General features: G+C 41.8%; 1 protein-coding gene across 4 annotated transcripts in view; it reads left to right on the top strand.

The window, feature by feature from the left end:
- The window catches only part of LOC110498118 (probable E3 ubiquitin-protein ligase RNF144A-A), a 71,096-nt gene that overhangs the window by 35,761 nt on the left and 21,647 nt on the right, over positions 1–13,688 (top strand). For 2 of the 4 annotated variants that reach the window (XM_021574713.2, XM_036955096.1), the window contains exons 2-3: positions 2,526–2,676; positions 8,677–8,781. In XM_021574713.2, coding sequence (XP_021430388.1) covers positions 2,542–2,676; positions 8,677–8,781 — 240 coding nt within the window. In that variant the 5' untranslated portion in view covers positions 2,526–2,541. Of the gene's footprint in view, positions 1–2,066; positions 2,225–2,525; positions 2,677–8,676; positions 8,782–13,688 lie in introns of those variants that run through there. The other 2 variants (XM_036955097.1, XM_036955098.1) reach the window with 2 other exon arrangements.

The following is a 13,688-nucleotide window of genomic DNA, read 5'->3' as shown; positions in this document are numbered from 1 at the left end:
TCTGCGTATCATAGTCCGGGTCATGGACTATACATGTGAAGATTACCCATTTCCTCTGATGGAAGATGAATTATGTAGAGATCCTGTAGTATACAGGATATGTCCATTTATAGTTACTTGGCTATCTCCTCAAAGTACCACTGCCCCACTTTCTATACAGCCCTACTCTCTACTGTACACTTTCACTATCTAGGTTGCTCACGTAATGTGTTATGGAAAAGTTCAATGTTGTACATTCATAGATGGATGTATACATTCTGTGCAGTTATAGCAATATAATGCTAGAACTGCTCTCAAATCCCCCAGGATACTACACAATGTGTACACACACACACAGTGTTTTCTGACACCATTTACATATATTTGTATTATTATTGACAGGCTCTAACCCTGTATGTTGTCGGGAGCTTAGACTGCAAATCCGACGGCCAGACTCCGGCATTTATTTGTTAGTTAATCTATAAGATAAGAATGCAAACTTCCTTGTCTGTAGCCGTGGTTAACCACAATGACTTACGGCCTCCAGCATATTGATTGCTGCCGTAATGTGTCGTGCCAGACATGGAGTAGGTCTATTTTTAAAAGCAGGGAGCCGAGATCACGCATTGTGTGTGTATCACTGAGCGATAATGGACCACCTGGTAAATAATGCAGTGACGGGAGAGCACCCTTTTGAGTTGCACCACCTTTTGTCATGAGAACTCTGCTCTCTCCTCTCCTCCGGCTCGCCTTTAGAGAATCTCTCATTTGTCTTTGATTCTTACTTACCCCAGCCTAACCAATCCACAATACATAGAGGGAGCTTTATAGTGTACACGGTCTGTATTATGGCGGTCTATCCACCTTGTACTACACCTTGTACTACTAAATCTCAACATCTTCAATGAGGCTCTTGTTGTAAAGACAGCCGTATAATGCATATACCATTTCAACAATCATATGGCGATCTATAGTGCTAATGTGATTCCAATTGCTGCTGTGATGGCTGGTCCTGGCAGATTTTCACTTGGCAGCCAGTGAGTCTTGTCTTGGCACGTTTGATTGGTGTAGAGTAGACGGGCTTGTAGCGCTCTTGGCTAGCCTCCCACTGCTTGGCCTGATGAAAGCATGCCCAGTGTACTACACTAATGGATAGGAAGCTCTCCTCTCGCTCCCTCTCCCCCCTCTCTCTCATTCTGCCTCTCTCGCGTCCCCTCAACCTGCCTGCCTCCACTGAAGAGCTGAAGTCCACAAATCAGAGCTGAAGAGCTGAAGTCTACTTAATAGTCAGGAGGTGCCCATTTCAGTTGCTTTGTCACTAGATTAATAATTTATCTGATTCCCAGGACTTCTCCCTGTCTGTTTGACACAGGGTGGTTTTGGTGACTCCCCATGCAGCACGTTGACCTTGACACAACCAGACAAACAACACTGTTCCTATAAACGACTCACACTGACCAGTGTGTTGTCAGCTTGGCAGCCTTAGCACAGGTCAGGACTTGTTCTCTCCCTGCAGCATGTGTAGACAGCATTGACTCATTCTCAGTCCCTATAGCAGCCCCTCCTTTTTTTTTTTAGGGGGTAGATCAGCTTTAATATTGCAGATTGTGGGTTCTATCTATGTAATTGTCTGCATTATTTCCAATCCCGCATATGTTTTTCTTATTTTCCCCTGACCCTACCATCCCTCCCCTAATTGAAATAAACTAATGGACATCAACGCTTAGGCTTCTACTTCCAGCTTATACATTTTACAGACACACTACATTTTACATTAGTTAACTAGCCACTCATCCTTTCTGCCTCCTTCCACTTTTTGGTCTCTGAGAGGGAAGCTATTGTGTTAGCTTTCACTTGTCTGAGCAGTGAGCACTATGTATCTGCCCGGCCCCTCCTTTTCTCCCTCGTCTCTCCCCAGTTGCCTAGCAGCGATGGGAGAGTTTGACAGTGTTGACATTTCCTGCACGGGGGCAGTTCCTGTAAACACTCAGAGACATTAAGTGACTGCTGTCTCTTCCTCTCCGATCTCAGCCAGGGTGGATGAAAGGCAGTCAAAATCAGAGTTGAGAAGGCCCAAAGTAAACCCTTTTCTCAGAAATTGAAGAGAGGAGATGACGGCGGAGGGAAAGTGTTCTTTTAATACGACTGCTTTTTATCTCCGGGCAACAAGACGCTCGCTGCAGGATTAGAGATGTATTTATTCTGTCTGAGAGCATCCAGAAGGGAAGTGATTGTTACTGACAAGGTGCGTTTAGGCAACGAGCTGGTGTCACACTGCCTTTCTGACCAATGCAGAATGACACAGCAAATAACTGCATGTCTGGGACATGGGGACAGATCATGTAGATGCTCATTACTGAGCGATCTTCATTCACACATTGTGAATCTCATATCAGTTTTCCTTTGTCTGTGAAATGACTAACATTAGCCATTCTGCGTTGTAAACCTATCATTAAAAATACCAGTTGCAGAGCTGGAAGAGCATCAAATTCTCGGATTCATCTCAGGAAATGTTTTTAACCAGGGCTCCTCTCTCTTGCTCTCAGCTCTGTGCCAGGCAAGATGACCACAGCCAGGTATCGGCCCACCTGGGACCTGGCACTGGACCCGCTGGTCTCCTGCAAATTGTGCCTTGGAGAGTTTCCCCTGGAGCAGATGACCACCATCACTCAGTGTCAATGTGTCTTCTGTACACTGGTGAGTGCACTTAAATCGTCTGTTCACTATCTTGTCAATATGTCCTCTGTGTGCACCGTAGTGTGTATGTGTTGTTTTACACCGTCCTTGTCAATATGTCCTCTATGAAAGAGCCGTATCCGTGTTGCACATGTTAACGTCCTGAAGAATAGTGTTTGTTCACCCACAATGTCATGTGCTTTCTACCTCTATATGTGGATAGTGAAGTACTTGCAGTGAATACTATGCAATTGTTTCTTCCATATAGATCCAGTGTTTACCACTGCCTTTGAATGCACAGATCAATGTAACAATATAACTGTCAACAAAGTGAAAGGAATTCTTACATGGCTGGAGGTTGTGAGCACATGCATCGCATACCTAGATCTAGGAGTGAGCAACTCCTATACATGTCAGTCCATGGTATTCCTCTACCTGGGTCAAACACTGAAACCTCAATGAGACCTCAACTCCCTTGATCTTGCAATTTTGTTTGTAATGTATCTACAGAAATACAATACTGGTCGTAATTTAACTTAACAAATGTATCCTACAGTCATTGTGGACTGCTGTCCAGTTGCTTGAATTCACAGAGGAGAGGCACATTGACTTTTGACCTCTCCACAAGCTGGGACCACGGTCACGACTTTCCCAGCATGTGAAAGCCCGAAGATGCTTAAATTCAGCAGCATCCAACCCTGTTATCCCCTTCTTTCTTTTTAATCCCGCCATTTGACTCGCCCCTCAGTATTTTTGGAGTGAGAGAAAGTCAAAACATGACTAACGATTTGTTTGCCGAACCATAGAAAATGATGCATTAAAAGTAAACTGTGACAAATATCTTAATTAGGACTTAAGGTGTCTTCCAGTCAGTGGGCCTACATCAAATGTATTGTGTTTTGTCTAATTGACAAATTTAATATAAACTCAGTAGCAAGAGTCTGAAAGTACTGTAATGTTTTGGTAGGGGATCTCTCAAACCAATCCGCTATCATTTATACTTTTGAACAGTGGGAACAATAACTGTCTGGCTGTCATAGGGATGCACGATATATCGGTGAACATATCGATGTCAAGTTTAATGGTGATGTTAAAAACCGATGTCAAAGCTACCGTGCATACCTACAGTTGAAGTCGGAAGTTTACATACACTTAGGTTGGAGTCATTAAAACTTGTTTTTCAACCACTCCACAAATTTCTTTTTAATAAACTATAGTTTTGGCAAGTTGGTTAGGACATCTACTTTGTGCATGACACAAGTAATTAAAAACAAATGGTATACCGACGGATTATTTCACTTATTATTCACTGTATCACAATTCCAGTGGGTCAGAAGTTAACATACACTAAGTTGATTGTGCCTATAAACAGCTTCGAAAATTACAAAATTTGAGTCAATTGGAGGTGTACTTGTGGATGTATTTCAAGGCCTACCTTCATACTCAGTGCCTCTTTGCTTGACATCATGGGAAAGTCAAAAGGAATCAGCCAAAACCTCAGAAAAACAATTGTAGACATCCACAAGTCTGGTTCATCCTTGGGAGCACTTTCCAAAAGCCTGAAGGTACCCCCACGTTCATCTGTACAAACAATAGTACACAAGTATAAACACCATGGGACCACGCAGCCGTCATACCGCTCTGGAAGGAGACGCATTCTGTCTCCTAGACATGAACGTACTTTGGTGCGAAAAGTGCAAATCAATCCCAGAACAACAGCAAAGGACCTTGTGAAGATGCTGGAGGAAACAGTTACAAAGTCTATATCCACAGTAAAACGAGTCCTATATCAACATAACCTGAAAGGCAGCTCAGCAAGGAAGAAGCTTCGGCTCCAAAACCGCCATAACTCCAGACTACGGTTTGCAACTGCACATGGGGACAAAGATCGTACTTTTTGGAGAAATGTCTCTGGTTTGATTAAAGAAAAATAGAACTGTTTGGCTATAATGACCATCAATATGTTTAGAGGAGAAAGGGGGAGGCTTGCAAGCCGAAGAACACCATCCCAACCGTGAAGCGCAGGGGTGGCAACATGTTGTGCGGGTGCTTTGCTGCAGGAGGGACTGGTGCACTTCACAAAATAGATGGCATCATGAGGGAGGAAAGTTATGTGGATATATTGAGGCAACATCTCAAGACATCAGTCAGGAAGTTAAGTCTTGGTCGCAAATGGGTTTTCCAAATGGACAATGACCCCAACTCATACTTCCAAAGTTGTGGCAAAATGGCCTACCCTCGGTAGCGTCAGCCAGTGAAACTGTAGGGTGCCAAATTCAAAACAACAGAAATCCCATAATTAAAATTCCTCAAACATACATGTATTTTACACCATTTTAAAGATACACTTGTTGTAAATCCAGCCACAGTGTCCGATATCAAAAAGGCTTTACGACGAAAGCAAAGCAAACAATTGTTAGGTCAGAGCCAAGTCACAGAAAAACAGCAATTTTTCCAGCCAAAGAGAGGATTCACAAAAAGCAGAAATATAGATCAAATTAATCACTAACCTTTGTTCTTCATCAGATGACACTCATAGGACTTCATGTTACACAATACATGTATGTTTTGTTCGGTAAAGTTTATTTATATCCAAAAATCTGAGTTTACATTGGCGCGTTATGTTCAGTAGTTCCAAAACATCCAGTGATTTTGCAGAGAGCCACATCAATTTACAGAAATACTCATAATAAACATTGATAAATGATACAAGTGTTATTCACAGAATTAAAGATTTTCTCCTTAATGCAACTGCTGTGTCAGATTTCAAAAAAACTTTACAGAATAAGCAAACCATGCAATAATCTGAGTACGGTGCTCAGACGACAAATCACGCCAAATTGATATCCGCCATGTTGGCGTCAACCAAAGTCAGAAATAACATTATAAATATTCACTTACCTTTGATCTTCATCAGAATGCACTCCCAGGAATCCCAGTTCCACAAATGTTTTTTGTTCGATAATGTCCATCATTTATGTCCAAATTCCTTATTGTTAGCGCGTTCTGCCCAGTAATCCAACTTCATGACGCACGAGCAGACAAAGTCCAAAAGTTCCGTTACAGTCCGTAGAAACATGTCAAACGATGTATAGAATCGATCTTTAGGATGTTTTTAACATAAATCTTCAATCATGTTCCAACCGGAGAATTCCTTTGTCTTCAGAAATGCAATGGAATGCAGGTCGCTCTCACGTGAATGTGCGAGACTGAGCTCGTGGCTGCTGGCAGACCTCTGACTCATTCCCCTCTCATTCGGCCCCAGTCACAGTAGAAGCCTCAAACAACGTTCTAAAGACTGATGACATCTAGTGGAAGCCTTAGGAAGTGCAACATGACCTCATACACTGTGTATTCGATAGGGCAAGAGTCAAAACTACAAACCTCAGATTTCCCACTTCCTGGTTGGATTTTTTCTCAGGTTTTTTCCTGCCACAGGCAAAGTGGGTTCTGTTATACACAGACATCATTCAAACCGTTTTAGAAACTTCAGTGTTTTTTTATCCAAATCTACTAATATATGCATATTCTAGCTTTTATGGCTGAGTAGCAAGCAGTTTCATTTGGGCATGCTTTTCATCCAAAATTCCCAATGCTGCCCCCTACCCTAGAGAAGTTAAGGACCACAAAGTCAAGTTATTGCAGTCGCCATCACAAAGCCCTGACCTCAATCCTATAGTTAATTTGCAGACAGAACTGAATGCGTGTGTGTGAGCAAGGAGGCCTACAAACCTGACTCAGTTACACCAGCTCTGTCAGGAAGAATGGGCCAAAATTCACCCAACTTATTGTGGGAAGCTTGTGGATGGCTACCTGAAACGTTTGACCCAAGTTACAAAATGTAAAGGCAATGCTACCAAATACTAATTGAGTGCATGTAAACTTATGACCCACTGGGAATGTGATGAAAGAAATAAAAGCTGAAATATATAATTCTCTCTACTATTATTCTGACATTTCACATTCTTAAAATAAAGTGGTGATCCTAACTGACCTAAGACAGGGAATTTTTAATAGGATTAAATGTCAGGAATTGTGAACAACTGAGTTAACTGTAAAATGTAGGAGGTACATGACATAACACCACGTAAAATTGTGCGCTACACATGCAACACGTCATTCCTAACCTAGCCCACACAATTTCTGCTGTGTGGATCGAGCATTCAACAAGTCAAGCAGTCATTTGAAAGATTAAGAACATTTCAACGAGACAACTCAAAGGCGAAATCCATTAAAGCCAAGATAATGAAATTCATTGCCTTTGACAATCTACCGTTCTCTGTCGTTGGTAATGTTGGCTTTCACCAACTGGTCGAGCACCGGTACCCACTACCAAGTGCGCTATTTTTCAGATTTGCCCTACCAGAGTTACACAGTAATAGCGTCACTGCTATTAGCTTCACGACATGCGTGCTATGGAACGCCATTTAAGTCTTTGCGCGTCACAAAAGATACATTAGCACAAAAAAGTCTGCAAACACCGGCCACGAACTATGTGTTTACAATACCGCGTTGGTAATAAAGTATCATTTGTTTGACAGCAACTTCTGGGGTAGCTAGCTTTAGCTTGGTGCCTAGCTAGCATCAATACAAACAGCCTGAAAACAATGACCAATAGAAACTGCAGTCATTTTCAGTTTTTCTTAGGACTGATTTAGGAATCCTTGTGAGTAAGTATTATCTAGGTTGCCACTTGTTGTTCGCCTATTGAAATTGAACTTCAGATCATGAAAATAAATAGCTAGCCAGCTACTTAACCCTGTTGCCCAAGCAAATGTTTTAAGCAGCCAGCTAGCCTCATCTGGCTAGTGAGGCTCGACCGGATCGGGTTATGTGTTGTAAAGCTAGCCACAATAAGGATTAGGCACAGTAGTGGAATTTGCGGTTTGCTTTCAAAATAAAAGTATGCCATTGACAGTGATACAAATAGTCGAATTATGCATACTTTTATTTTGAGGGCTAACCGCAAAGTCCACTATTGGGGCCGACCACCATTAATCCGATAAGAACTGTTTTAGATGATGACACCTAGCTATATAGTTATCTAGCTAACTATATAGCTACTGAAACAGATTGTTGTTATTTGACACGTCAAATAGTGTTATTTGACATATACCTTTCTTGACATGCAAAGACCAAACTGCGTTCAATAGAAATTAATGGTTGAGAATGAAACAACTGAACAAATGAACAACAAAACAGCACAGTAAGTGAAAGAAATTGGTTTTGATTATGTTTTACCGGTAATGGGGACATGCATAAATGCCAACAAAATAACTGGTAATGGGGACATGCATAAATGCCAACCAAAATAACTTTTTGTGTGTGTGCATGTACTTTATTTAACTAGGCAAGTCGGTTAAGAACAAATTCTTATTCACAATGATGGCCCGACGACGCTGGCCCAATTGTGTGCTCCCCTATGGGACTCTCAATCACGGCCGGATGTGAGTCTGGATTCGAACCAGGGACTGTAGTGACACCTCTTGCACTGAGATGCAGTGCCTTAGACTGCTGTGTGTGTGTATTAACTATTTAATGTGTGTGTGTATTACAAGTCGGTCGTCGGTGGAGCTCAATCAGAGCTATGAAAGAGCAGTGGCTTTTAGTTTGGTAATGAACTCATGTTTACTGCAGTTGCTAATAGGGAATTGGCTGGATTTGTAGCACTATGCAATATTACATCTTGTAGCTGTGAAGAGCCTTTGTTTAGAAGGCCCTCTCACTGTCTCATTAGTTGAACATAGTTTCATTGGGATGTTGTGGTTAGCATGCTTCTCTTCAGCTAACCAGACACAATCAAACTTCTACTACGGGGTTCAAAGAGGGAGAGGCACATTGGTTGTCGCACCATACAGTATGCCAGGGATGGGTAACTCCAGTTCTCGGGGGTCCTGATTGGTGTCGCACTTTTGCCCTGAGGACTGGAGTTGCCCATCCCTGCAGTATGCCTGCACATTTTCTGATTGACTGCATGGCCAAGGAGTGAGGTCAATTTCATACTCTTGGTTTTTATTTCAGTGCCTGAAGCAGTATGTGGAACTCCTTATCAAAGAGGGGCTCGAAACTGCTATTAGCTGTCCAGACTCTGCCTGTCCAGAAAGAGGACACTTACTGGAAAATGAGGTATTATTTACAAAAAAATGTAATTGTATAATTTGTTTTAGGGACATATGCAATTCAGATATTGAAGGGGCCAGAGCCTAATGTATTCTACCATCTTTTAGCTTGTACTTTTCAGTGTACAGTTGCTTACTTTTAAGAATATGATATTACATCTACACACACACACACACACACACCAGAATACATGTGAGTGAATTCATGATCACAAAGTTGTGGTAAGTTGATAATGCCATTTGATTTTACTGGACTTGTTGCTTGCTGTTTTCAGCAAAACAGAATAAATGCAGAATTGACAGAAGTATCTTAAGTAAAATGTGTTCATATCAAGAAGACAAAAGGTAGGTTACACAGACATAACACAACTCAGTCGTGATGGTTGATGGGGAAACTAGACTGAATGGCAGTCTGTTTGTGCTATCATTCCAACTCTGTATCACTCATTGTTATGACAATGAGCAATACAGTTGGTAAGAACAAACTGATTTGGCACCTGGCTATGGTGACACTACAAAGTAGGGAAACTGACTATTTCATAAGTGAGGCTAAATGCATTGCATGCATATTATCAGATCATCAAGGAAGTCCAAAACACAAATTCCTATTATTAACCGTGTTAAATAACACTGTGAAACCGATTCATTTAAAAAAAAAAAAATTAAATTTTTTTTAAATTTTTTTTTTTTTTTTTTTTTGTGAACAAAAGTTATAAGGACAAAATGAAAAGAGATTGGTAGAAATGTGAAAATATTTTTGGGAAATCTATTGCAGCTCAAGTCTACTACAAACCCCGCAATGCAATGTTCTCGATCTCCCTCTCTGGGCTAGGTAGCTAGCTAGAAACTTTGCAACATACAATAATACCAAAGTGATCTGGTGCGCAGGGAATTGTTTTAAAAGCTTTATGAATTGTGATTGTCTGTGACGAGTTATATAAAGTGCATTTGGAAAGTATTCAGATCCCTTGAATTTTTCCAAATTTTGTTACGTTACAGCCTTAGTCTAAAATGGGATAAATTAGTTTTTTCCCCTCAAGCTATACACAATACCCTGTAATGACCAAACAAAGTTTTTTAAAGTTTTTTTTTTTTTTACATTTTTCAAATGTACAGTACCAGAAAAGTTTGGACACTTACTCATTCAAAACATTTTTAAACTATTTTCTAGATTTGACATCAAAACTATGAAATAACCCATATGGAATCATGTAGTAACCAAAAAAGTGTTAAACAAATCAAAACAGAATTTTGAAGAATATTTGAGATTCTTCAAAAAACAGAAAAAAAAGAAGAAACTATCACATTTACATGAGTATTCAGACCCTTTACTCAGTACTTTTTTGAAGCACCTTTGGCAGCAATTATAGCCTTGAGTCTTCTTGGGTATGACGCTTCAAGCTTTGCACACCTGTATTTGGGATGTTTCTCCCATTCTTCTCTGCAGATCCTCTCAAGCTCTGTCAGGTTGAATGGGAAGCGTTGCCGCACAGCTATTTTCAGGTCTCTCCAGAGAAGTCGATCGGGTTCAAGTCTGGGCTCTGGCTGGGCCACTTAAGGTCTTGTCCCGAAGCCACTCCTGCGTTGTCTTGGCTGTGTGCTTAGGTTCATTGTCCTGTTGGAAGGTGAACCTTCGCCCCAGTTTGAGGTCCTTAACCTGCTCCAGAGCGCTTTCGTCAAGGATTTCTGCTCCGTTCAGCTTTCCTGACTAATCTTCCAGTCCCTGTTGCTCAAAAGCATCGCCACAGCATGATGCTGCCACCACAATGCTTCACCGTTGGAATGGTGCCACGTTTTCTCCAGACGTGACGCATGGCATTCAGGCCAAAGAATTCAATATTGGTTTCATCAGACCAGAGAATCTTGTTTCTCATGGTCTGAGAGTCCTTTAGGTGCTTTTTTGGCAAACTCCAAGTGGGCTTTCATGTGCCTTTTACATAGGAGTGGCTTTTTGTTTTTACATAGGAGTGGCTTTTTGTTTTTACATAGGATCTGGCCAATTTACCATAAAGGCCTGATTGGTGGAGGTCTGCAGAGATGGTTGTCCTTCTGGAAGGTTCTCCCATCTACACAGAGGAACTCTTGTCAGTGACCATCGGGTTCTTGGCCACCTCCCTGACCAAGGCCCTTCTCCTCCGATTGCTCAGTTTGGCCGGGCAGCCAGCACCAGCCAATCTTAGTGTTTCCAAACTTCTTCCATTTATAAGTGATGGGGGCCACAGTGCTCTTGGGGACCTTCAATGCTGCAGAAATGTTTTGGTACCCTTCCCCAGATCTGTGCCTCGACACAATCCTGTCTCGGAGCTCTACAGACAATTCCTTCGACCCAATGGCCTGCTTTTTGCTTTGACATGCACTGTCAACTGTGGGACCTTATACACGTGTGTGCCTTTACAAATCAAGTCAAGTTGAAGAAACATGTCAATTATGATCAATGGAAACACCTGAGCTCAATTTCGAGTCTCTACAGAGTGTGAATACTTAGGTACATAAACCATTTTTTTTTAATTAAAAAAACAATTATACATTTGCCAAAATTTCGAAACCGGTTTTCACTTTGTCATTGTGGGGTATTGTGTGTAGATTGAGAAGGGATTATAAAAGTAAAAAAATATATATTTTAGAATAAGGCTGTAACATAACAAAATGTGGAAAACGTCAAGCTGTCTGAATGCACTTTGACACATTCCTACGCGATTTCCAGATTTTCACAGATGGCCCACGTAGAAGTTAAATCATGGGGGATATTTTTATTTACCCTCTGATAGAAAATAGGCTTTCACTAAATTGACAAGTTTCATTATTATTTTTTCTGGGGGTGGACTATCCCTTTAAGGCAGAGTAATGGCCAAAGAAGAGGATGTCCTGGGTGTTGTGTTGGATTAAGAACAGAAAGGGGTAGTCCGCTTTGAAGGTGTGTTTTTAGGGTTGCAAAAAGGAGCAGATAAAGTCATATTCTGCAAGCGTGGTGGGGGTAGCTGCCTCGGTGCCCATCTCGTGCACCTCTATAAAGGCCTTGGGCAAATCCAAGTTGTTGTTGGGTGACATGCCTGAGAAATCGCTCCTGGATGAGTTTAAGTTGTTCACTATGCCCATGCTGGACTTAACTACTTTCAGGTCATAGGTACATTGCTTATTTACCCCTTACCTTTATGTACTGCATCCTTTTTGGCTCTGTCCACGTCGCAGAGTTCTTGAGATTCTTCTTCAGCTTCTCAACCCCAGTGGAGAAACTCCAGCTTTTTCAGCCCTCATCAGGGAGCATGATGAGCATGCCCTATGATGGGAATGATCTGAGAATCTTCAGAGTCTGGCAGTTGGCCTCAGGGATGAGTGCCAATTGGAAATTGTACATTGAGTGTGCCGTGGAAATGATAACAATCTTGCTCACTTTGAACTGAGCTTCTCTGGTTTTGGCCTACTCAAATTCCTCTTTCCGCTGGCCCTTGAAGTAGATGGCACTCACCAACACTATTTTTGTTAGTTTACAGTTCCCTCCCACCATGTTATTGATTTTCCCCTCTGTTTCTCCACCTAGCTGTTTAAGTTCACCCTAGCAGTCTCTGCACTGGACTTGAAGGTGACAGACTCCAACTCTGCACCGTTGTACTACTTGGTTTCACTGAGAAATGCCTCAGCAAACTTGTAAGACTGGTCTCCTTACAGGCGTTAAGCCAGGCTCAGTGCATATGGGGCTCCCTCTTTTGTTCAGCACAGACAAGAGTTTTCTGAACCTGTGATGGATGTCACCCTCAACTTTGAAAAGATCCAAGGAAAACCTTTTTTGCCACAGACAGAGATGACATCCTTACTCTTGAGGCAGGAATGATTATGGCCTAATGGGGAACTGCATTTTGATTTATAAAGCAGGAAGTGGGAGGGGAATTCCAGCAAAGATGATTGCCACATGCACCTAGTACGTTGGCACAGATAAAAATGTACGCAATAAAAATAAAGTAACAAAGCACAATATAAGCATGCAGGTACATTAAATACAAATATATGCATTTATAAATAATGTTTCTTAGATACCGATCACTCACTCACATAGTTAATGTCTCTGTACCTTGACACTTAGCCTGTGGGCAAGCAACTTTAATTCACGTTTCAGATTTTTCAGTACTTAGCTCCTGCTAACAACTGCTGATATTAGCATTGATCAAAAACAATGGAAGTGAAGTTGGTGTCTTGGATGTGAAAGGGACAGGTTTTAAAATGTCACTGAAATTGTTTTCTTTCATGGCCCAACTTTTATTGATATTTAGTCCTTTGGAACAACACTTACTATTAACATAGATAAGTATGTGAGTTGTTTGGATTAATTACATTTGTTCACGTCTTTCAAAGATCTCCACATCCATTCCTAAGATCTGAAGCTGCAGAAGGACTGTTTTAATTGGTGTTTCCTGCTGAGCAGACATTAGCCTTCCCCCAAGCTGTCTCCACACAGCAATCTGTCCTAGCTCTGGCTCCCTCTCCACACGGCAATCTGTCCTAGCTCCGGCTCCCTCTCACCACAGCAATCATCTACCCTAGCTCCTGCTCCCTCTCACCACAGCAATCATCTGGCCTAGCTGCCTCGCACCACAGCAATCATCTGGCCTAGCTGCCTCGCACCACAGCAATCATCTGGCCTAGCTCTTGCTCCCCCTCTAAACGTGTCATCGTGCTTATACAAAGTGGATGGGCTCTGCTCTCCTGCATCTCTCTCCAATTTGAGGTCAATCCAAGGGCACCGCTCCTCGCCTCTCCAGGTCGTTTGCTTGATGGACTCACTCTCTCTCTGTCTCGGAGGTTTGTGGCACGGCTGTATGTTTCCAATCAATCAAAGTCACTGGCCCTTTAATAGAACCTGGCTTGTAACTCAAGTCAGACGGTGTACTCATCCAGCTGCTATGACAGCTACGTCTTTGA

This window comes from Oncorhynchus mykiss, chromosome 19, assembly GCF_013265735.2.
Source record: "Oncorhynchus mykiss isolate Arlee chromosome 19, USDA_OmykA_1.1, whole genome shotgun sequence".
In the NCBI taxonomy this organism is placed as follows: Eukaryota; Metazoa; Chordata; class Actinopteri; order Salmoniformes; family Salmonidae; genus Oncorhynchus; species Oncorhynchus mykiss.
This window is presented reverse-complemented; position numbering and strand designations above follow the sequence as displayed.